This window comes from Anolis carolinensis, chromosome X (assembly GCF_035594765.1).
Source record: "Anolis carolinensis isolate JA03-04 chromosome X, rAnoCar3.1.pri, whole genome shotgun sequence".
Taxonomy (NCBI): Eukaryota; Metazoa; Chordata; class Lepidosauria; order Squamata; family Dactyloidae; genus Anolis; species Anolis carolinensis.
Window position 1 is genome coordinate 2,272,761 of NC_085847.1, and position 24,637 is coordinate 2,297,397.

Genomic DNA, 24,637 nt, shown 5'->3' on the forward strand with positions numbered 1-24,637 from the left:
ACTCCCTGATATCAAGGTCAGTCATCCACAAACCCCACCAGTATGCAAAGTTGGTCATGTTGGGTCTGTGTGCCAAGTAAGTTCCCGGTCCATCATTGGCGGAATTCAGAGTGCTCTTAGATTGCAGGTGAACTATACATCCCAGTCCTTACAACTCCTATAAATCATGGTGAATGCTCCCCAAACCTTTCTCTGTAGTATGTTCAGTTGTGGTGTGCCATAGAAAAGAATAGGAAAGGGTGAAGGGAGAGGCAGTGGGCGGGGTCATGCAAATTCCACACCAGTGGAGAGAGAAAGGAACCCTGGGATGTGGCGACATCTCCGCCACATACACACAGACACATTTTCACTTTTATTATGTGTATAGATCTTTTATGAATTAATTAATTTTATTATATTTTATTTATTATTTATTAATAACATTTATTTATTACTCGCTTCTCCTTAATGCTTTGATTCTCATGCCCACAATGCAAAACGGACATGGACACGCTTGGAAGTCTCCAAAGAAGGGACACCAAAATGAAGCCTTGAGGTCAGACTAGATAGCCTCAGGGTGTCCCTTCTGGATCTCATCCTATGCAGAGTTTTTCTTTCAGCTCCGGCTTCCTCGTCTCCAGAAAGGCTGACTCGAGAGCTGGGTTCTTCTCCTTCTTCTTTTCTGACAAAGTCATCAAGATTTCCGACGACGGTGTGTTGCGACGGTTTTCCGACTCGTTTTGCTGGTTTGGCTTCTTTTTGTAGGTCAGCGGGTGGCAAAGTTCTCCCTCCTCCTCTTCCTCCTCCTCCTTCGTGCTTCGATCTTTGTAAAATCAGCAAAACAGTCAGGGATGGGGAGGGGGGAACTGTCACTTGTATGTTAATGCTCTCTTAAACCGGTGGAGCCGAGTCTCGTTCGCTTTTGGGTGAGGTTGCATTTTGAACGGCGAAGAAAAATATCAAGCTGGAACCATTGATCCAGATGTGGCCTGTTGACCATTGATGGCCTGCGAGTTTCAGCAAGGCCTTCGACAAAGTCCCCCATGACCTTCTTGCAAGCAAACTAGTCCAATGTGAGCTAAGCAAGACTACTAGGAGGTGGATCTAGAATTGGTTAAGCGACTCAACCCAAAGGGTGCTTCTCCCCAGAGGCGGTCCAACAGCGAGGCTAAGTAGGCGGCCGCCGTTGGCGCACACCAACATATGCAAATGTGAAAATGTGGTGCCGCCGCGGCCCCGCTGTCGCCCACCGCCACCTCTCTTTCGTTTTTCCACGGCAGAATCCCTGTGCATGCGCGGAAGGGTCCCATTGCCCAAAATGGCTGATGGGACCCTCCGTGCATGTGCAGGGGGTCGTTCGCTCACTCGCGCGGTGACGTAAGTCACGCAGTGTGCCTTATGTTACCGCGCAAGCAATCGAGCGACCCCTGCGCATGCACGGAGGGTCCCATCGGCCATTTTAGGCGATGGGACCCTTCCGCGCATGCGCAGCAGGTCCCTCGCTCTTGTGGCATGGGTAAGGCACCCAGGCCCCCCATCCGTGCGAGCGATGGAAGCCCTGTGCACAGGACCCGGGCTCCCGTGCGCAGGGCTTCCATTGCTCGCGCGGATGGGCGGCTTGGGTGCCTTACCCATGCTGCGAGAGGGAGCAAAGCTCTGCGCATGCGCACAACTCCCATCAGCCAAAATGGCCGATGGGACTCTTCTGTGCATGCACAGGAGTTCACTCGTGCGGTGACGTAAGGCACGCTGTGTGCCTTACATCACCGTGCGAGTGAACTCTTGCGCATGCGCAGAAGAGCCCCATCGGCCATTTTGACCAATGGGGCGGGAGCCGATGGTTGCCCCCGTCACCGCCGCAGGTATGTGCAGGGCCTTCGGTGGGGAGTGCGGCCACTAAGTTCACCTACAAGGCGAAATTACCTAGGGCTGCTTCTGCTTCTCCCCAATGGTTCCTCTTCTTCATCCTGGAAAGAAGTGACTAGTAGAGTGTCATGAAGAGTGTCTGGTCCTGGGCCCAGTACCGTTCAACGGTTCCTCTTCTTCATCCTGGAAAGAAGTGACTTTTTGGGTGCCATGAAGAGGGTCCGGTCCTGAGTCCTAGATGGCCCATGTGGTCTCTTCCAACTCTAGGATTCTACAATTCTATGAGCACCTCCAAAAGGATTTCATATTATTCAGCGGGATGATTAGTTCCTCTCCCTGGGACCCACGGGTATGCTATACATCTCACTACGAGACCCTATGTTTTCCGGTCAAAATCCCGACATCGGTTCCATCAGAAATTAGTCTGTTCGTTTTAGAGAGTGGATTTCATCTTTTTCTCTCCAAAGGATATTGCTGCTTCCAACCCAAACAGCTGTTGCTGACCTCACCGAAAGCAAGCCATGAAGACGGTGTCGTCAGAGTTTTCAATTTTTCCAGGGCTTTGAGCTGTGTTTTCTTTTTCCTCCTCCCGTCTGGTGCCATGGCTACACTGTTATTGACGCATCCAAGAAACGGGGGAATCGAGGCCCAAAGGACGATTCCACCCACCTCTTTGGGATGGCCCCTCTTGGAAGATGGTGGTGGGATATAAATAAAGTTGTTGTTGTTGTTGTTCTGGTTTATAAGCTGGGTTTTTTTGGGTGGAACGGGCACTTCTGGCAATTGTAGTCCCTGAAAGTCCCTGAAAGTCACATTTCTCTGAACGTCTCCCATGGACTACAACTCCCGTTGGCCCCACCCGGACAATGGGTCTTGTAGTCCATGGAGTTGCTTTCCCTCTATTCCAGATCAAAGCTCTCACACCAGAAGCGACTTGCAGTTTCTCAAGTCGCTCCTGACACAAAATAAAAAAAACCAGGAAAGCAGAAAGGCCAACGGTTCGTTGTCTCGGCCCGCCGTTCGCCTTGCCGCCGCCGCCCACGCGCCTGGCTTCCAACCCGAAACCGTCCGGCCACGTCTCCGCCGCGTCACCCGAGGTGACGGATCTGGCCCGGCCGCCCCTAATGCGAAGCGATGGAGGCAGCGGAGCTTTAAATGTCAACGCTCGCGCGGCACCGCTTTCCAAACGCTCGGGCAGAAAATCCCTTCCTTTGTCTCCAACGAATACAAGCTGTATATATCTATATCTATGTCTTATATCTATCTATCTATCTATACCAATGATGGGCAACCTTTTGCACTTGGTGTGTCAAAATTCATCAAAAAACCTAGCATGACTTAGGTGGTGTGTCACTTTGAGAGAAAAAAACCATAATTTCGCAATACGTATAGTTTAAATAACAAAAATATATAATTGTAATATATAACTGTATTTAATAAATCAAAAACTATTTACTACCATTATTTCCATGTACAACAATCTATGGTACCTCTTGCAGTTTCCACACTGATTTCTCTCTATTGTAGTTTCAATATAGTCATGAATAATCTATATATATAAATGAGTGATGGCATCACGGCGACCAACAAAACAACAAAACTACAGGCCCCCCAAACTCGAAATTTGACAACACAATCCATCATCCATGCCTCTAGGTTGATACAACAAAAAGAAAAGAAAAATAAAGTCCTAATTAGAGGTAAAGGAATAATTGTTTTTATCCAATTGCTGCCAGTTAGAGGACTAATCTCTGCCCACTTGGTTTCCTAGCAACCAACTCAGCCCAGGGGACAGGCAGACTTAGGCCTCTCTTAGGCCTCTTCCACAGATTATCTAATTTGCACTGGATTATATGGCAGTGTAGACTCAAGGCCCTTCCACACAGCTATATAACCCATTTATAATGGACTTAATGTAAGGTAAAACCTTTACCCTTTACCTTAACTACCACCAATTCCTCAATACTTTATTTCCCATACCACCATACTACACCACAGCAACGCGTGGCCGGGCACAGCTAGTGAATAATATAATAATAATATAATAGTAATAATCTATATCTATATCTATCTATCTATATCTATATATCTATATCTATATCTTGTATGTTTATATGTGGCAGCTTTCTGATTGGCCGTCACTTTCACCGGCCACTGTGACCGCCAGGAATCACTGACATGGACCAAACTTGGCACGCTTAAACCCCATGACGCACTTTACGGCCTGGTGCTGTTGGCGGGACATTGGCCCATTGGTGATGGGATTTGTAGTACTTTCAATCGCTATGAATCCCACAGGCCACTGCGACGCCCAGCAGTGACGGAACTGGACCAAATTTGGCCCACAGAACCCCCAAGAACCCCTTTCCGTCCTGGGGTAGATTGGGGGAGGATGGACCAAGTAGCTTCACTCACTTCTTCCTCTGGGAGTTGTAGTTCACCCTTAAACAGACAGCACTGAACTCAGCTGACTTCGGATCTGGACGAAACTTGGCACACTGCCTCATCATGCCCATCTGAGTATACAGGCAGGGTTTCAGGTTTATTGTCCTTTGGCTCTGGGAGTTGTAGTTCACCCTTATACACACACCACTGAACCCAGCCGACTTCGGATCTGGACTAAACTTGGCACACTGCCTCATCATGCCCAACTGAGCATACAGGCAGGGTTTCAGGGTAATTGTCCTTTCGCTCTGGGAGTTGTAGTTCACCCTTATACAGACAGCACTGAACCAGCCGACTTCGGATCTGGACCAAACTTGCCACACAGGTTTCTCAAAACACCCGGGCACCGCTGGGTCCCCAAGCTAGTATAATAATATACTACAATAATAATAGAATGATATTTTATATATATATATATATATATATATATATATATATATATATAAATGTAATGTGCAAAATTCCCCTGGAGTAAACAACAAAACCACTGGACCAAATCACACGGAATTTGGCCATAAAATAGTCATCCAATCAATCTGCATGCGGCAGCGTGTCAGCAAAAATGGCTAGGCGTGTCAGTGCTGACACGCGTGTCATAGGTTGGCCATCACTGATCTATACACATAATAAAAATGAAAATATGTATTGTATATGTGGCAGACAAACTCCTGCCTCCACAAACAGCTACAACCCACAGTGCTGAGGAGCCACCAAAGCCCTCCCTCCACTGACATTACAGGTTACAGTGAGCAACAAATCCCAGGGTTCCTTTCTCTCTCCATTGGTGTGGAATTTGCATGACCCCGCCCACTGCCTTACCCTTAACCCTTTCCTATCTTTTCCTATGGCACACAGCAAACAGAAGAATTGATCAGCAACTGAACAGACTGGAGGAGGTTGGGGCCTTGATTTATGGGAGTTATATTTCACCTGCATCCAGAGAAACTGTGACTCCCACTGACAATGGACTGGGACCAAACTTGGCACAGAGAAGCTTCATGACCAACCGAACATACCGCAGGTGTTTCAGGGTGATTGATCTTGGAATATGGGATTTATAGTTCACCCGTATTCAGGAAATAATGAACTCGGCAGGTGAGAGATTTTGGCACACAGACCCAACATGGCCAACTGTGAATGCTAATGGGGTTTTGGCAGTGATTGTCCTTGGTAATCTGGGAATTATAGTACACCCGTATCCAGAGAGCATTGAACCCTTGGCAACAACGAATCTGGACCAAACTTGGCACACAGAATCCTGATGACCAACAGAACATGCTCCAGGCATTTGGGGGGAACTGACCCACCCAGGTGGGAGTTGTAGTTCTCCCTGCATCCAGAGAGGATTCTGAACCCCACCAATGACAGATCTGGGTCTTTTTCAAATAATCTGGTACCAAAGTTAATAAATAATAAAAGCGGCAATGAGATTCTAGGCTGCGTTGATAGGAGTCGAATATTTTGATTGATTCTGGAGAAATATTACAATGATGATAATATTATTATTGAACTGTTATTACTGTGCTATTATTATTATTATTAATTTTTTTATTATCCTCCTTTCCTCACAAGCTGTAGAGGAGACTAACCCTGTCCCACTCTTCTTCTTCTTCTTCTTTTTCGGCGGCCACTTCTCCTTTCTTCCTTTCAACACCGTCCGAGTCCATTGGTGATGCAAGGAAGCACTTTGCTGACTCAGTCTTGCTTCCCGCCCCCGGGAAAGGAAACCGAGTGGAGCCCAGCACAATGTGACTGGGAGGAAGTGGGTTCAAGTTGAGCCGTCCTCGGAGAGCGGGTTCGAGTGACCCAGGGTGGCTTTGAAATGGTCGAGCTATGCCGTGGTGATCCCAAGCACAATGGTTAATACAAATCAGGGTTTAATGTGAGGGTGGATACAAATTGTGGTTTGGCGCAATGCGTAATACAAATCATGGTTCAGTGTGAAGGTGAATACAAATCGTAGTTCTGTGCGATGGTTAATGCAAATCATGGTTTAGTGTAATGGTGAATACAAATTGTGGTTTAATGTGATGATGAATACAAATCGTGGTTTAATGTGATGGTGAATATAAATCGTGGTTTAATATGATGGTGAATACAAATTGTGGTTTAATGTGATGGTGAATACAAATTGTGGTTTAATGTGATGGTGAATACAAATCATGGTTTAATGTGATGGTGAATACAAATTGTGGTTTAATGTGGTGGTGAATACAAATCGTGGTTCATAGCAATAGTGAATACAAATAATGGTTTAATATGATGGTGAATACAAATTATGGTTTAATATGATGATGAATACAAATCATGGTTTAATGTGATGGTGAATACAAATAATGGTTTAATGTGATGGTGAATACAAATAATGGTTTAATGTGATGGTGAATACAAATAATGGTTTAATGTGATGGTAAATACAAATTGTGATTTAATATGATGGTGAATACAAATCGTGGTTTAATATGATGATGAAAACAAATTGTGGTTTTATGTGATGGTAAATACAAGTTATGGTTTAATGTGGCGGTGAATACAAATTGTAGTTCAGAACAATGGTGAATACAATAAATGGTTTAATGTGACAGTGAATACAAATCGTGGTTCAGAACAATGGAGAATATAAATAATGGTTTAATATGATGATTGATATAAATTGTGGTTTAATGTGACAGTGAATACAAATCGTGGTTCGGAACAATGGTGAATATAAATAATGGTTTAATATGATGATGAAAACAAATTGTGGTTTAATGTGATGGTGAATACAAATCATGGTTCAGAGCGATGGTTAATACAAATCATGGTTTAGCATGATGATGAATACAAATTGTGATTCAGTGCTATGGTGAATACAAATCATAGCTTAGTGCCAACATCCATCTTCAGAAAAGATCCCAACCTGCTGGATGGGGGATGCTGGGAGGTCCAGTCCCAAGAATGAAACGGTTCTAGACTCTGTCAAGCCCAAACCCCGCTGGGCTGAAGCAAGACCTGGCTTCTTTTGGGAACCCGGGGGTTTCAAAGATTCCGGCGTGCTTTTCTCTGAACCGGATTGCTTCATGTCCTCCTTTCGCAACGGGGAACTCCTGCTTCCTCTCTTCGCCTCACCTTCCTCTGTTCTTTCCAGAAACACCGCCTGAAGCCTCTTCCTCCAACTCGAAGGAGCTCCATAAAGCTTGAGCCACACGTCCCGCGGGTTCTGCCACTGCCGAGAAGGATCCCGTAATTTAAAAGACCTTATAAATCAATAGCGCGAAATTGGAAAAGCACAGACAGACTGTCACATAAATCCACGCACTGGCATTTTCTTTCTCTCTCCTGCGAATACCGGTGGGGTTGGGGGAGGGACTGATTTTGTCATTTGGGAGTTGTAGTTGCTGGGATTTATAGTTCACCTATAATCAAAGAGCATTGTGAACTCCTCCAACAATGGAATTTAAGCAAACTTGGCACACAGAACTCCCAAGACCAACAGAAAGTACTGGAAGGATTTGGTGGGCATTGAGCTTGAGTTTGGGAGTTGTAGTTCACCTACATCCAGAGAGCACTGTGGACTCAAGCAATGATGGATCTGGACCAAACTTGGCACGGATACTCAATATGCCCAAATGTGAGCACTGGTGGAATTTGGGGGAAATAGACCTTGATATTTGGGAGTTGTAGTTGCTGGGATTTATAGTTCACCTACAATCAAAGAGCATTCTGAATTCCAACTTGGATGGAATTGAACCAAACTTGGCACACAGAACTCCCATGACCAACAGAAAGTACTGGAAGGATTTGGTGGACACTGACCTTGAGTTTGGGAGTTGTAGTTCACCTACATCCAGACTCAAACCATGATGGATCTGGACCAAACTTGGCACGAATACTCAATATGCCCAAATGTGAACAATGGTGGAGTTTGGGGGAAATAGACCTTGATATTTGGGAGTTGTAGTTGCTGGGATTTATAGTTCACCTACAATCAAAGAGCATTCTGAATTCCAACTTGGATGGAATTGAACCAAACTTGGCACACAGAACTCCCATGACCAACAGAAAATACGGGAAGGGTTTGGTGGGCATTGATCTTGAGTTTGGGAGTTGTAGTTCACCTACATCCAGACTCAAACCACGATGGATCTGGACCAAACTTGGCACGAATACTCAATATGCCCAAAGGTGAACACTGGTGGAGTTTGGGGGAAAATAGACCTTGACTTTTGGGAGTTGTAGTTGATGGGATTTATAGTTCACCTACAATCAAAGAGCCCCTTGAACCCCACCAACAATCGAATTGAGCCATACATTTTTTCTAATACTATTAATTCATCATGATCACAAAAAATAATGATATATGTTTATATTAGATAATAAGACATTTTATAATATTAATAATAAATGTTATAATACTGTGTATTATTGCTAATCATCATCCTCGTTATCATAAAAACAATAAATGCATAGGTAAAGGTAAAGGTTTTCCCCTGACATTAAGTCTAGTCGTGTCCGACTCTGGAGGTTGGTGCTCATCTCCATTTCTAAGCCGAAGAGCCGGCGTTGTCCCTAGACATCTCCAAGGTCATGTGGCCGGCATGACTGCATGGAATGCCGTTATATGCATACATGATATAATAGCACATTTTATAATAACATTTTGAAAATAATAATAATATATTTATAATTAATTTTATTATAATATCTGTATTTAATTAGTTTTGTTATAATAATATATGTAATATATATTTTGTTATAATATATATTACATAATATGATAAGAATAATTAAAAACAATAAATATAATAATAAGAGTAATAAATTTTAATAATAAATAATAAACATACATTGTCGGCTTTCAGCATCCATAGATCTTGATATCCATGAAAAGAATGAGATATATTTAGAAAAAAACAAACCTGGTATGAAATCGATGGGCCGTTGCTGCCATCTAGAGGCAGGAAGGGGAATGACAAAAGGCAATATTCTGTAATTTTAAAAATTGCATTTGCAAGGAATAGGATGAATAGGAAGTCCTCGCCTGCCATCTAGTGGCCAGTTGTTATTTATCATTATTATTATTACTATTATTATTATATTCTAGAACCATGCAAGTGGATGGCAGCACTGTGCTGGGCTATTGCAATGAAGAGGATGAATAGGAAGTCCTTGCCTGCCACCTATTATTATTATTATTATTATTATTATTATTATTATTATTATTATTATTATTATATTATGTCACAGCAAACAAGATAGATATGCTGGATTTCGTATCACAAAATCACAAGTCGAACACTTCCCAAGTGTCTAGGACAGTCCACCAGACAGACTACAAACAGAGGCACAACTATGTGGCCCAAATGATTCATTGGAACTTATGCCTCAAGTACCACCTGCCAGCAGCAAAGAACTGGTGGGATCACAAACCTGCAAAAGTATTGGAAAATGAGCACGCAAAGATACTGTGGGACTTCCGAATCCAGACTGACAAAGTTCTGGAACACAATACACCAGACATCACAGTTGTGGAAAAGAACAAGGTTTGGATCATTGATGTTGCCATCCCAGGTGACAGTCGCATTGACGAAAAACAACAGGAAAAACTCAGCCTCAATCAGGACCTCAAGATTGAACTGCAAAGACTCTGGCAGAAACCAGTGCAGGTGGTCCCGGTGGTGATCGGCACATTGGGTGCCGTGCCAAAAGATCTCAGCCGGCATTTGGAAACAATAGACATTGACAAAATCACGATCTGCCAACTGCAAAAGGCCACCCTACTGGGATCTGCACGCACCATCCGAAAATACATCACACAGTCCTAGACACTTGGGAAGTGTTCGACTTGTGATTTTGTGAAACGAAACCCAGCATATCTATCTTGTTTGCTGTGTCATACAACGTCGTTGTGTCAATAATAATAATAATAATAATAATAATAATAATAATAATAATAGATTAGACCTTAGGCCATATCACAATACCAAACCAAACAAGGCTTGATAGAACTTGGTTACACCCTATGCAGTAAGTTAAAATAAGATGCATCATATTTCCATATTTCATGGGAATTCCAGTGGGAATGGCCAGGCTATAAAGCCAATTTCTCCATAGCTGGGCCTCCTAAGTTTTGGCGACGTTTCCCCAATCCCCATAGCCATATTGACCAGGGGATTCTGGTACTGCAAGACCCAGCATCCCGACCTCCCAGGGCAAGAATGGCATTCAAAGGAAAGCCCGAAGAGCTTATCAGAATCGGGACCTTCCAATCAGGAAAGCAATGCAGCTGGGAGATTAAAAAGGGAAGATAAGGTTTGAATGTCACATTTGCAAGGCAACCTCTTAGTCCTTGCTTTGCTCCAAGAAGCCGGAGAATTGCCAAAATGGTAAGTGAGACTTTTGGGGGGATTTCCTGCATGGGATACCCCAGCCACACGCATGCATACATATTTTCACTTTTATTCTGTGTCTAGATTATTAATAATAATGCTGCATTTCTTTTCTGTGCTTAAATCTTTCCTCAAATCTCATGACTCAGTCGCATATGATTCAAAAGTAAGAGCAAGGTAGCTCTGAGCCTATGCAGCCTAAATTATTATTATTGTTGTTGTTGTTAATAATAATAATTTATTCTTTCTCTTAAGACTTTTGTCCAATCTGTTTTATCTTTTGCGTCACTATATCCATGTGCATAACATCTATTATTTTAATCAGCCAATCTTCAACATTTGGGACTTCTTCCTTTTTCCATATTCTTGCTAAAGTCAATTTGGAATAATATCTTATCTTCATTTTTGTTTAATGTTGTAGTTGTGAATCCTAATAAGTATGTTTCTGGCTGTAATTTAAATTTAATTCCTAACATTATTTTTTTTTTGGCGTCATTTTGTGTGCTGACTTCCAAAATTCTTTCATTTTGGGGCATGATAGATCATGATAGATCTGTCTTGCATATAAAAACAAACAAAAAGATGGAGGCTAGAATAAATGAAAGAAACTGTCAATGAAAACGAAAGGAAAGTCTTCGAAGCATGGATGGGAATTTAAAGCACCACTCCCCCTTTTATTTTTATTTTTATTTATTTTTTTCTCTCCTCTTATTGCATATATATATATGTGTGTGTGTGTGTGTGTGTTTTTTATCCTATTGTTATTTTTCTCTCTCTGTCCCGCCTTCACTTACTCTCTTTTCCTACTATTCTCCACTATCTAGTCTGTTCCCTCACTTAAGAAATAATAATAATAATAATAATAATAATAATAATAATAATAATAAATTTATGTTTCATATGCTCAGAGGTACCCGGCCCTTCCTTTTGAATCATGCACGACTGAGTCACGAGATTTAAGTCAATCTTTTATTCCTGTTTGCGTAGTCGATAGAAAAGATAAAGCCTTGACGGAACAATGGCTCGGGATCAAGGCTGTAAGGAAACAAACCTCCGCTAGCTGTAAGCTTAAGTTTCAAGCGGTGTGAAAATTCAGCCTTGTCGAAAAGTCAGCGATTTGGAGGGACAATCTTGATTTAATCCTCTGCCGTCCCACTTTTTTCAGCCGCCTTGAAATGTCCCGGTTTCTTCCCCATTCTCCTCTTTGGTCCTCAGCCTCTTTTGCTTGCTGCAAATGGAGGTCAAAATGAGCAAACAGTTTGCCCTCAATTAATTTGGCATTTTCGCCAAGCCTCAAACTACAAAGTTTCTGTTTCCAAAGCCTTTGACTGAGTCACACTTTCTCAGTTGCAACGGAACGGGGTTGAACTCGGGGCCTGTTCGCAGCAGTAAAGGAGGGACTTCTCACTTGATTCCTTCCTACGCAGTTGGTGCTGGTGTTAGGCGACCTTCACATCCCGCATCGATCTGGAAGCCTCCCGGCCAAGTTCCGAAAGCTCTTGGTTCCTGGGAAAATCCAGCACATCCTCTGCACTGGGAATCTCTGCACCAAGGAGACCTACGACTACCTCAGGACCCTGGCTGGGGATGTTCACGTGGTCAGAGGGGACTTCGATGAGGTAGGAAGGCACATGAGGTCCTTCTTCGTCACCGGTGGGAGGTTTGGCATGGAAAGGAAGCTCGGGTTTGCACATCGAGAAGGTTCTTGCACCGAGTGGGAGCTCAGGTTTGCAAAAGAAGGTTTTGCATGGAATGGGAACCCTGATTTGCAGATTAGTGTGTTTATGATAAGAGTTCTAGTTTGCAAATGAAGTAGGGTTTATTTTGGTATGGAATGGGAACCCAGATTTGCAGACTTGCTTGGAATGGGAGCCTTGGTTTGCAGACTGGGGAGATTTTGTGTGGGACAGAAGTCTCGGTTTGCAAATAAAGGAGTTTTTTTTTTTGTATGAATGGGAATCTTGATGTGCAGACTTGCATGGAATGGGAGCCTCGGTTTGCAGACCACGGTGGTTTTTGTATGGAGCGGGAGCTCTGGTTTGCACATTGGGAGGTTTTTTTGTATGGAGCAGGAACTCTGATTTGCAAGCTTTTTTGCGGACCAAGGCAGTCCCTGTATTGGACAGGACCTCTGTGTTGCAAATGAGGGACATTTTCATATGGAATGGGAACTTTGATTTATGGCTAGGGAGGTTTTGCATGGAATGGGAGCCTCGGTTTGCAGACCAGTGAGGGTTTTGCATGGAGCGGGAGCTCTGGTTTGCACATTGGGAGGTGTTTTTTTTTTTTTTTTATAGAGCGGGAACTCTGATTTGCAAGCTTTTTTGCGGACTGGGGAGGTCCTTGTATTGGACAGGATCTGTGTGTTGCAAATGAGGAAGGTTTTAGTATGGGATGGAACTCCAATTTCAAGCTAGAGAGGATTTGCATGAAATGGGAGCCTTGGTTTGCAGACCAGGGAGGTTTTTGCATGGGGCAGGAGTTCTGGTTTGCAATTGAGGTTTGTTCGTTTCCATGGAATGGGAATTCTGATGTGTACCTTTGTATGGAATGGGAGCCTCGGTTTGCAGACCAGGGAGGTTTTTGCATGGAGCAGGAGCTCTGGTTTGCAAGCTTTTTTGCGGACTGTGGAGGTCCTTGTATTGGACAGGATCTCTGTGTTGCAAATGAGGAATGTTTTCATATGGAATGGGAACTCCAATTTCAGGCTAGAGAGGATTTGCATGGAATGGGAGCCTCGGTTTGCAGAACTGGGAGGTTTTTGCATGGGGCAGGAGTTCTGGTTTGCAATTGAGGTTTGTTTGTTTCTATGGAATGGGAATCCTGATGTGCAGATTTGCATGGAATGGGAGCCTTGGTTTGCAGACTAGGGAGGTTTTTGCATGGAGCAGGAGATCTGGTTTGCACATTGTGAGGTTTTTTTTTTGGTATGGAACAGGATCTCTGATTTGCAAGCTTGTTTGCAGACCAAGGAGGTGCTTATATTGGACAGGACCTCTGTGTTGCAAATGAGAGGGATGTTTTCATATGGAATGGGAACTCTGATTTATGGCTAGGGAGGTTTGCATGGAATGGGAGCCTTGGTGTGCAGACCGGGGAGGGTTTTGCATGGCATGGGAGCCTTGGTGTGCAGACCGAGGAGGGTTTTGCATGGCATGGGAGCCTTGGTTTGCAGACCGAGGAGGGTTTTGCATGGCATGGGAGCCTTGGTGTGCAGACCGGGGAGGGTTTTGCATGGCATGGGAGCCTTGGTGTGCAGACCGGGGAGGGTTTTGCATGGCATGGGAGCCTTGGTGTGCAGACCGGGGAGGGTTTTGCATGGCATGGGAGCCTTGGTTTGCAGACCGGGGAGGGTTTTGCATGGCATGGGAGCCTTGGTGTGCAGACCGAGGAGGGTTTTGCATGGCATGGGAGCCTTGGTGTGCAGACCGAGGAGGGTTTTGCATGGCATGGGAGCCTTGGTGTGCAGACCGGGGAGGGTTTTGCATGGCATGGGAGCCTTGGTGTGCAGACCGGGGAGGGTTTTGCATGGCATGGGAGCCTTGGTGTGCAGACCGGGGAGGGTTTTGCATGGCATGGGAGCCTTGGTGTGCAGACCGGGGAGGGTTTTGCATGGCATGGGAGCCTTGGTTTGCAGACCGGGGAGGGTTTTGCATGGCATGGGAGCCTTGGTTTGCAGACCGGGGAGGGTTTTGCATGGCATGGGAGCCTTGGTGTGCAGACCGGGGAGGGTTTTGCATGGCATGGGAGCCTTGGTGTGCAGACCGGGGAGGGTTTTGCATGGCATGGGAGCCTTGGTTTGCAGACCGGGGAGGGTTTTGCATGGCATGGGAGCCTTGGTGTGCAGACCGGGGAGGGTTTTGCATGGCATGGGAGCCTTGGTGTGCAGACCGGGGAGGGTTTTGCATGGCATGGGAGCCTTGGTGTGCAGACCGGGGAGGGTTTTGCATGGCATGGGAGCCTTGGTTTGCAGACCGGGGAGGGTTTTGCATGGCATGGGAGCCTTGGTGTGCAGACCGGGGAGGGTTTTGCATGGCATGGGAGCCTTGGTGTGCAGACCGGGGAGGGTTTTGCATGGCATGGGAGCCTTGGTTTGCAGACCGGGGAGGGTTTTGCATGGCATGGGAGCCTTGGTTTGCAGACCGGGGAGGGTTTTGCATGGCATGGGAGCCTTGGTGTGCAGACCGGGGAGGGTTTTGCATGGCATGGGAGCCTTGGTTTGCAGACCGGGGAGGGTTTTGCATGGCATGGGAGCCTTGGTTTGCAGACCGGGGAGGGTTTTGCATGGCATGGGAGCCTTGGTTTGCAGACCGGGGAGGGTTTTGCATGGCATGGGAGCCTTGGTGTGCAGACCGGGGAGGGTTTTGCATGGCATGGGAGCCTTGGTGTGCAGACCGGGGAGGGTTTTGCATGGCATGGGAGCCTTGGTGTGCAGACCGGGGAGGGTTTTGCATGGCATGGGAGCCTTGGTGTGCAGACCGGGGAGAGTTTTGCATGGCATGGGAGCCTTGGTTTGCAGACCGGGGAGAGTTTTGCATGGCATGGGAGCCTTGGTGTGCAGACCGGGGAGGGTTTTGCATGGCATGGGAGCCTTGGTGTGCAGACCGGGGAGGGTTTTGCATGGCATGGGAGCCTTGGTGTGCAGACCGGGGAGGGTTTTGCATGGCATGGGAGCCTTGGTGTGCAGACCGAGGAGGGTTTTGCATGGCATGGGAGCCTTGGTTTGCAGACCGGGGAGGGTTTTGCATGGCATGGGAGCCTTGGTTTGCAGACCGGGGAGGGTTTTGCATGGCATGGGAGCCTTGGTTTGCAGACCGGGGAGGGTTTTGCATGGCATGGGAGCCTTGGTGTGCAGACCGGGGAGGGTTTTGCATGGCATGGGAGCCTTGGTGTGCAGACCGGGGAGGGTTTTGCATGGCATGGGAGCCTTGGTGTGCAGACCGGGGAGGGTTTTGCATGGCATGGGAGCCTTGGTGTGCAGACCGGGGAGGGTTTTGCATGGCATGGGAGCCTTGGTTTGCAGACCGGGGAGGGTTTTGCATGGCATGGGAGCCTTGGTTTGCAGACCGGGGAGGGTTTTGCATGGCATGGGAGCCTTGGTTTGCAGACCGGGGAGGGTTTTGCATGGCATGGGAGCCTTGGTGTGCAGACCGGGGAGGGTTTTGCATGGCATGGGAGCCTTGGTGTGCAGACCGGGGAGGGTTTTGCATGGCATGGGAGCCTTGGTGTGCAGACCGGGGAGAGTTTTGCATGGCATGGGAGCCTTGGTTTGCAGACCGGGGAGAGTTTTGCATGGCATGGGAGCCTTGGTGTGCAGACCGGGGAGGGTTTTGCATGGCATGGGAGCCTTGGTGTGCAGACCGGGGAGGGTTTTGCATGGCATGGGAGCCTTGGTGTGCAGACCGGGGAGGGTTTTGCATGGCATGGGAGCCTTGGTGTGCAGACCGAGGAGGGTTTTGCATGGCATGGGAGCCTTGGTTTGCAGACCGGGGAGAGTTTTGCATGGGGAGGAGTTCTGGTTTGTGGACTTTAGCGGCTAGCCCTATTCTTTTCCAGGGGACGAGTTACCCACAGCAGAAAATTGTCACCGTTGGGCAGTTCAGAATCGGCTTGATCCACGGCCATCAGGTGATTCCGTGGGGCGATCTAGCCAGCTTGGCCATTCTGAGGAGGCAGCTGGACGTCGACATCCTCATTTCCGGGCACACCCACAAATTTGAGGCATTGGAGCATGAGAATAAGTTCTACATTAACCCAGGATCGGCCACTGGTGCTTACACTGCCTTGGAAAGGTGAGAGCAATCTGCTTTGGGTTGTTGCATGTTTTCCGGGCTGTCTGGCCATGTTCCAGAAGTATTCTCTCCTGACGTTTCAACCACATCTATGGCAGGCATCCTCAGAGGTTGTAAGGTATATGAGATATAAAGCAATCTGTTTTGTGAGGTTTATGTCTTAAAATTAGAGTGCCGCTTCAACATTTCTAATAGAAATCCTCTGTTCCCTCCAGGAATGTCATTCCTTCATTTGTTCTGATGGACATCCAGTGTTCGACAGTTGTAACGTATGTGTACCAGCTCCTTGGAGATGATGTGAAGGTGGAACGGATTGAATTTAAGAAGATCTCCAATGCCTGAAGTTTTTCATGCAACGCCTCTTGACATTTCTTCCTTCATTTTCTTCCCTTGTCACAACTTCACTGTTGCCTCATGCCATTTTTAATAGGGACTTCCTGTATAAGCCTTGAAAGGCTTCACAGAGCCTCACAGAGAGGCTTATATAGTAAGTCCCTATCAAAAATGGCGGCAACAGCGGTAAGCCACCATTGTACCTCTGTTCTAAAAGATTGAAAAAAATGTGTATAGTCAGTTATGGAAACATGACTGATGGGAGAAGAAGTGGGATTGTCTACATGACCTAAATTGTCCACATTTCTGTTTGGAATAAACCTGGTTTTGCAATGTGTCTCTGGAGGAGAATAGTCTTTTCCGCTCTCGCCTTGGCGATGGAATTGGAGGAACAGCACGCTGGACGGACAGCTTGGAAACTTCCAAACACCTATTTCTTTATTTCCTTCCTTTATTTCTTTACACCCTGCCTTAAGGAGGCTTACGGCTTATTAAACACTATGCAAAAGCATCAGATAAAAACAACAAATTTAAAATACTTTAAAAATCTTACCAACTGTAGAGCTAAAAGCATTTATGATTCACTAAAAGACCATAATACAGTAGAGTCTCACTTATCCAACACTCGCTTATCCAACGTTCTGGATTATCCAACGCATTTTTGTAGTCAATGTTTTCAATACATCGTGATATTTTGGCGCTAAATTCGTAAATACAGTAATTACTACATAGCATTAATGTGTATTGAACTACATTTTCTGTCAAATTTGTTGTATAACATGATGTTTTGGTGCTTAATTTGTAAAATCATAACCTATTTTGATGTTTAATAGGCTTTTCCTTAATCCCTCCTTATTATCCAACATATTTGCTTATCCAACATTCTGCTGACCCGTTTGTGTTGGATAAGTGAGACTCTACTGTATATTCCTAAGAGTCTGATGGAATAGAGATGCTTTCACTTGCTGGCGAGCAAGGAGGGAGCCATCTTGGTCTCTCTAGGGAAGGAGCTCTAAAGTCTGGAAGCTGCCACTAAAAAGGCCCTGTCTCTCTTGAGAACGTCATCATGAAGCCAGAAAATAGTAAACTATTGCCTATGTAGCTTTACCTCTGCATATGCCCCTCCCTTCCTGTGAGTTGGTGCCTTTCCCCAGGAAGTTCCAAAGAGAGAAGAAAGCTCAGAGTAAACAAGTGAGGTCACAGGTATCATTTATCCCAAGTAGGTGTGGAAGGTGAGGAAGATCCTCAGCCACTGGTCAATTTTAGATAAGCCAAAGGTATATATTCTTTGTTAACTGCGCTATTTGCATGGTATGGACCCACTAGAGCGGGTGCCTACGGCTGTTTGTCTTATCATCAGCTGTGATAACAATAAAAGGCTTGTTTTATTGCTCTCTTGGAATTTTCTCCTTTACTTCCCCCTCAGGCCAGTTTCCAACAATCGGACAGTCAGAAGGGCCTCTCCCAAAGATTGTCTATTGCTGGGTCAAATAACCTGGAGATCAGTGAGCAGCCTATGACTCATGAAAGGTAGTACACATTTCCATCATTTCTGGTCATATCAGAAATGACCAGAGGTTGATGGGATCTAGAATACAACATACGTTTCATTGCACTGTGTTGGGACAAAAATGATGACTTTAGAGAAATCCGATATTGGAGAGTCTGACCCTGTTGAAAGACACCAACATCAATCCCAAAAACCATTGAACTGATTCCTTTCAAACCTAATTGAGACTTCACTTTTGACTTCTGCAGTGTTTTTCTGCGACTAAGAGAGTGTGATATGGCCACGTCCACCCAATGGGTTTCCATGGCCAACCGTCTCAAGAGTCGTAGTGCAATGCCACGTAAGCAAATGAGAATGGCTTGCTAGGTTGCCCTCGCTGCCTGCCATCTCTCTTTCTGTCACTCGGTGGCACTTGTTCTCTTTCTCAACCATTCATATTTGCATAGAGGAGACCTCTCCCGAGCCCGGGAGGGTTTAAAGGGAAACAGTTGGAAGATCTTAGGATCAGCTGAGCCGGACTCAACCATGGCAAGGCCTTTTCTGACCCTTCTCCTCTTCGCTCATGGCTTTGGTGAGAAATCGGGCCAAATTCAGCAAGGTCATCTCCTTGTTTAAGTGGACGGTTATTTGCAGTAGTTCTTCCCGCAAATCTCTAGCATCCATTTGTTTGCAAGGAATGTTGGGCTGGATTCTATGAGTTGGTCCTATCTGGATCGGCCCATGGGATCATTCCACGTTTGCTACTGGAGTCTCCTCCAGTTGAATAGAACACAATCCTGACCTGTCTTGGGTTTCCAGGACCATTTTAGACCCAAGCGGGGTGGGATCCTGTGCCATTTCGATGATAATGTAGAGTCCTTGTGAAAGGCGTATGAGTGTTGTCTCCCGTTGGAGTTGGCAACGTCTCGTATCAGTGTGGTGACTCTTTGTTGTCTTCTCCTACTCCGTCCAGGTTTCGGTTCTGCTCTGACCCAAACCAGCCTGGCCTCAGTGGGCCTGGGGGCAACGGCGACCATCTCCTGCAGGATGCCTGGTGTGGACTTCATCAGTAGTGTCAGCCCAAGCTGGTATCAACAGAAACCAGGGCGAGCCCCTCGCTTACTTATCTACAAATCCAAGGAAAGAGCCCCCAGAGTTTCTGAGCGGTTCTCGGGAGACTCTTCGGACAACACTGCGACCCTGACAATTGTCCGAGTGCAGGCGGAAGACGAGGGAGATTATTACTGCACGGTGTGGCATAACAGCAAGTTCCACCGCGATGTGGTTGCAGGTGAAACCGGCACAAAAAGCCTCTTAGAGATGAAACAAACACGCCGGAAGGAAGTTGAAAAGGGAAAGGCAGCTGGCATGTGTTTGAGCCATCGATTTGGCTTCACAGGTGCCAACCTATGAGGCCATAAGCTGGCATGGCTGGATCACAACCTACCCATTTTGACGAACACGGACCCCGCCAGTCAAAATATATTAAAATACAATGTTCCCTCACTTATCGCGGGGGTTACTTTCCAGGACCACCTGCAATAAGTGAAAATCCAAGTAGGAACACTATATTTATTTTAATATTTATACATTATCTTAGTAGTTATACACTATTTTAAGTCTTTATCAACCAATTGTGTGTTGATAAATCGCCTCCTTCTCCCCCCGTTGCCGCTTGGGCTCCTTTCCCTTTGCTTCTCGTTCCTCCCTTCCTTAGGCTGTAAATTGTAATTTTTTTATTTATACTATTTGTTTAGAGTTTAATGAAAAACCGCAAAACAGCGAAAAGTGAACCTCAAAGTAGTGAGGGCGTACTGTATATTAAATTCTCACATCCGGAGGTCTGGAGAATCACAGCACCCAGGATACTTTTTGAAACAATCATTCTCTTTTTAGTTATATTGTTACCTAACCCCTAAATAAATATACACCTCGATGTACTATCCTCTACTTCTGCTTCTTTGTATCGCTTTCTGCCTTTGTATCTCTTTGTGTCCCGTTCCTCCCGCTTTCGCCTCCCTCAGCCAGCCCCACATGGCTACCACGGCTCTCCATGGGCCTTGGAGCAGGGCTTATTCTCTCCCCTTCTAACCGCCTTTTCGCCACCCTGAACCCCTATTACCGACCTCCACCACCATGGGTGCCTCCCAGTTGCCTCTTAGGGAGCTCCCGGTATCCGCGGTATCCCTTTGCGTGTTTTTTTTTATATTTTATATTTTATATCAAAATCTTTGGAGAAATATTACACCAATCAAGACCTCTTGGTGACCTTTCCATCAGCACCTCACGACCCAGGAAATCCCCTCCAGCCATATTCCTGGGTACCATCTTCATATGAAGGATTCAATCGCCCATAATGTTCGGGGCCAGTCCATCTCGACTGGCCCCAAAAATCCAGCTGTGCAGAGGACAACAGGAATCCAGGGTCTTTTGTGCAGCTACTTGGACATAACAAAGACACTCATCACCTGGCATGACATTTCCCAAAGATGAGATAGTCATGTCCCGTTTTCCACAATGCCATATCCATGAGGGACACGTCCACAGAAATTATGGAAATATGTGAAACCACATATAATAGTGGACTTCCAGAACAGCAATACCATCTAGTCTCACTGGGGGACCTGGGAGTGACGGGGTGTCCCCACTTATTCCTGTGGCCCATTGGGGAATAATTGCCCGTTGTTTGGGAGATTATAGTTATTGGGGAGTAGATTTGCATGAAGGCCCTTCCCTAGTGTCTCTGGGGGTTTAAGAGAAGTCTGAAGGAAGAGTCGCTGAGGTCCCTTTGGTGGAGGAAGATAAACTCAACAGGTTTTCCAGAATGGCTGAGCTCTTACTTCTTGTCACCATCCTCAGTTTTGTCGGTGAGCTGTATTTGTGATAACATGAGCCGAGAGCAAAGACATGTCGTATGGAAATCCTGCAAGACTGAATATTTTCTTAATAACTGATGGGTCGCCTTGTTCTCCTCCAGGTTCGAGCGTCCAGCAGTTGCAGTCATTGAAGGACCCAGAATTAGTGGCTCTAGGAGGGACGGTCACCCTGTCTTGCACATACAACAGTGGAAACATTACTGACAACAACTACCCATGGTGGATCCAGCAGAACCCTGGGAGTAAACCTCGCCGGATGATGTATTACACCAGCATCCGGCCCTGGGATGTCCCAGCCCGTTTTTCAGGTTCTAGATCGGGTAACGTGATGTCCTTGAACATCACGGGGGTCCAGGCGGAAGACGAAGCCGTGTATTACTGTGCTGTGTGGACAGAGAGTGGGTACCACAGTTGTTGACTCTGAATGGGAAGTGAGACCAAAACCTAACTCCCTTTGCTTTTCCTGAACATCTAGAGAAGCTCTCTACCTGTCTTACTCTTGATATTTAATGGAATAGAGGGAGCTTCGGAGAAAGGAAATAGTGACACAGAGCATCATTAGAACCCCAAGAAAGTCATTTTAGGGTGATAAATATGCCCAAGACACTCAATTCCATATTAAAAATGGTCAGCTGTAGTTAAGATTTAGATGGGAGACCACCAACACATATCAGATGTGCTGTAGGTTCAATATTGAATGGATCGTTTCTAATTTGAACTTGCAATGTCTTTGAGGTGTTCTTCAATGTGCACTTCCTAACCTAATTTTTTACAAAGTCTCCACAATCAGAGAAACAGAGACAATTGCACCTTAAACAGCTCCATGATACGTCTGGGCTGAAGGTGAGTTAGGGAAGGTCTTTCATGTAAGGACCATGTTTGCGTGGGGAGATTGTGAATGACAAAAGTCTCTGTGGGAAGCACTTAGGGATTATATTTAACTAGCTGTGCCCAGCCACGCGTTGCTCTGGCGAAGTCTGGTGGTATGGGAAATAAAGTATTGAGGAATTTGTGGTAGTTAAGGTCAAGGGCAAAGGTTTTTACCTTACATTAAGTCCATTATAAATGGGTTCTATAGCTGTGTCGAAGGGCCTTGAGTCTACACTGCCATATAATCCAGTTAAAATCAGATAATCTGTATTTTATAGGCAGTGTGGAAGAGGCCTAAGTGAGGCCTAACTCTGCCTGTCCCCTGGGCTGAGTGGGTTGCTAGGAGACCATGTGGGCGGAGCTTAGCCTTCTAACTGGCAGCAATTGGATAAAAACAATTATTCCTTTCCCTCTAATTAGGACTTTTTTATTTTTCTTTTCTTTTTGTTGTATCAACCTTGAGGCGTGGATGATGGGTTGTGTTGTCAAATTTCGAGGTTGGGGAGTCTGTAGTTTTGTTGTTTTGTTGGTCGCCGTGATGCCATCACTCTTTTATATATATAGAAGGGGCACAGATTTGCATGAAGGCCCTGCCTTCTTGTCCGTGGAGATTTAAGGGAAATTGGAAGGGAGAGTAGCTTTGAGATTCCTTTGGTGGATTAAGATCAACTCAACTGGTTTTCCAGAATGGCTGAGCTTTTGCTTCTTGTCACCATCCTCACTTTTGTTGGTGAGCAGTATTTGTGATAAAATGAGCAGAAATCAAAGACACGTGGTATGTTGATGCTGCAAGCCAGAATACTTTCTTAATAACCAATCAGCCACCTTTTTCTCTTCCAGGTCCAAGCGTCCAGCAGTTGCAGACCTTGAAGGACTCAGAATCAGTTGCCCAAGGAGGGACGGTCATCCTGTCTTGCAGATATAACAGTGGAAACATTGGGGACAGCAACTACCCATCGTGGGTTCAGCAAATACCTGGGACTAAACCTCGCAGGATGATGTATCATACCAGCACACGGCCCTCGGATGTCCCAGCCCGTTTTTCAGGTTCTAGGTCGGGCAACGTGATGTCCCTGACCATTACGGGAGCCCTGGCAGAAGATGAAGCTGTGTATTACTGTGCTGTGTGGACAGGGAATGGATACCACAGTTGTTGACTCTGATGGGGAAGTGAGATCAAAACTGAGCATCGAAAGAAGCTCTCTACCTGTCTTACTCCTGATATTGAATGGAATGGAGGAAGCCTAAGAGACAAGAAAATAGAGATATAGAGATTCATTAGAACCCAAAGAAAGTCATTTTTAGGGTGAGAAATATGCCCAAGGCATTTGATCCCATCTTAAAAATGATCAGCCCTGGTTAAGATGTGGATGGAAAACCACCAACACATCTCAGATGTGTTGTAGGTTCTGTTTCAGATGCAGAATCACCTCTGGGGATTCCTTGGCTGAGAGAACTCCATGGAATTCATTGGGTTGTCACAAGTCAAGAGTCAACTTGAAGGCACACATGTACATAGTTTGTTATGCATCTATCTATCCAACACAACCCTTTGTCAAAGATTGAATGGATCCTTTCAAATTTGAACTTGAAACGTCTTTGAGGTGTTCAATGTGGTCTTCGTAACCCAATGTTTTGAAAGTTCTTCAGTGTTGCCCATCCATGCAAGAGCTTCTGAAGAGTTCCATGAGATGTCTGGGCTGAAGGTGAGGTAGGGAAGGTCTTTCACGTACGGACCACATTTGTATGGGGAGTGTGTGAAGGAACAAACTCTCTGTGGGAAGCACTTATAGAACTCAGATTTTCCCCAGAACACAACACTTTTGAGAACTCACCATGGTCTGGATTCTGTTATTCCTTACATTTCTCAATGGCAGCTCAGGTGACGCTCAAAAAGAGTGCTACCTCTATTGATCCAAAGCACATTATGCATTGGAGGATGGCTGCATAGAAGAAATGTAAACCTCCCTGTGAACATTTGGGAATAGTCCCCTGGTGTTTGGGAGACTTTAGTTAAAGGAGATCAGATTTGCATGAAGGCCCTGCCCTCTTCTCTCTGGGCATTTATGAGAAGTTGGTTAGGAAGAGCAACTAAAATCCCTTTGGTGGAGGAAGATCAACTCAACAGATTTTCCAGAATGGCTGAGCTCTTGCTTCTTTTCACCATCCTCAGTTTTGTCGGTGAGGAGAATTTGTGATATAAAGTGCCAAAGAAACATGGTACATTGATGTTGCAAGACTGAACATCTTCTTAATAACTGATCAGCTGCTATGTTCTCTTCCAGGTTCGAGCGTCCAGCAGTTGCAGACCTTGAAGGACCCAGAATCGGTGGCCCAAGGAGGGACGGTCACCCTGTCTTGCAGATATAATAGTGGAAACATCGGGGACAACAACCACCCATCGTGGGTTCAACAAATACCTGGAAGTATACCTCGCTTGGTCATGCATAGCACCAGCACCCGACCCACAGGCGTCCCAAACCGTTTTTCGGGTTCTAGGTCGGGCAACATGATGTCCCTGACCATCACGGGGGCCCTGGTGGAAGACGAAGCCATGTATTACTGTGTTATATGGACAGGGAGTGAGTGACACAGTTGTTGACCCAGATGGGGAAGTGA

The 24,637-nt window shown here is 45.7% G+C and overlaps 2 protein-coding genes and 2 gene segments (V, D, J or C); all 4 read left to right on the top strand.

The window, feature by feature from the left end:
- Positions 1-10,546: 10,546 nt before the first annotated feature.
- Positions 10,547-17,120, top strand: LOC100553862 (vacuolar protein sorting-associated protein 29). Its single transcript, XM_003225104.4, has 4 exons — positions 10,547-10,655; positions 12,086-12,277; positions 16,215-16,450; positions 16,666-17,120. Exons 1-4 carry the CDS (start codon positions 10,653-10,655, stop codon positions 16,790-16,792), a joined length of 558 nt encoding a protein of 185 aa, XP_003225152.1. The 5' UTR covers positions 10,547-10,652; the 3' UTR covers positions 16,793-17,120.
- A 1,660-nt stretch (positions 17,121-18,780) lies between these two features.
- LOC100560921 (immunoglobulin lambda-1 light chain) overlaps positions 18,781-24,637 on the top strand; it is a 111,122-nt gene continuing 105,265 nt past the window's right edge. Inside the window, exons 1-2 of the mRNA XM_062958661.1 lie at positions 18,781-18,864; positions 19,246-19,540. Coding sequence (XP_062814731.1) covers positions 18,819-18,864; positions 19,246-19,540 — 341 coding nt within the window. The 5' untranslated portion in view covers positions 18,781-18,818. The remainder of the gene's footprint in view (positions 18,865-19,245; positions 19,541-24,637) is intronic.
- Positions 21,069-23,175, top strand: LOC103279968 (immunoglobulin lambda variable 8-61-like). The segment is given in 3 exon segments: positions 21,069-21,139; positions 21,250-21,546; positions 22,859-23,175. Coding segments are annotated over 3 exon segments (657 nt in total).
- Positions 23,941-24,626, top strand: LOC103279969 (immunoglobulin lambda variable 8-61-like). The segment is given in 2 exon segments: positions 23,941-24,199; positions 24,304-24,626. Coding segments are annotated over 2 exon segments (453 nt in total).

Excerpts from the sequence above, each read along its gene's own strand:
- LOC100553862 (XM_003225104.4), top strand. Across the intron at positions 12,278-16,214 it reads TCAGAGGGGACTTCGATGAG|GGGACGAGTTACCCACAGCA; the intron begins GTAGGAAGGCAC and ends ATTCTTTTCCAG. Across the intron at positions 16,451-16,665 it reads GCTTACACTGCCTTGGAAAG|GAATGTCATTCCTTCATTTG; the intron begins GTGAGAGCAATC and ends TGTTCCCTCCAG.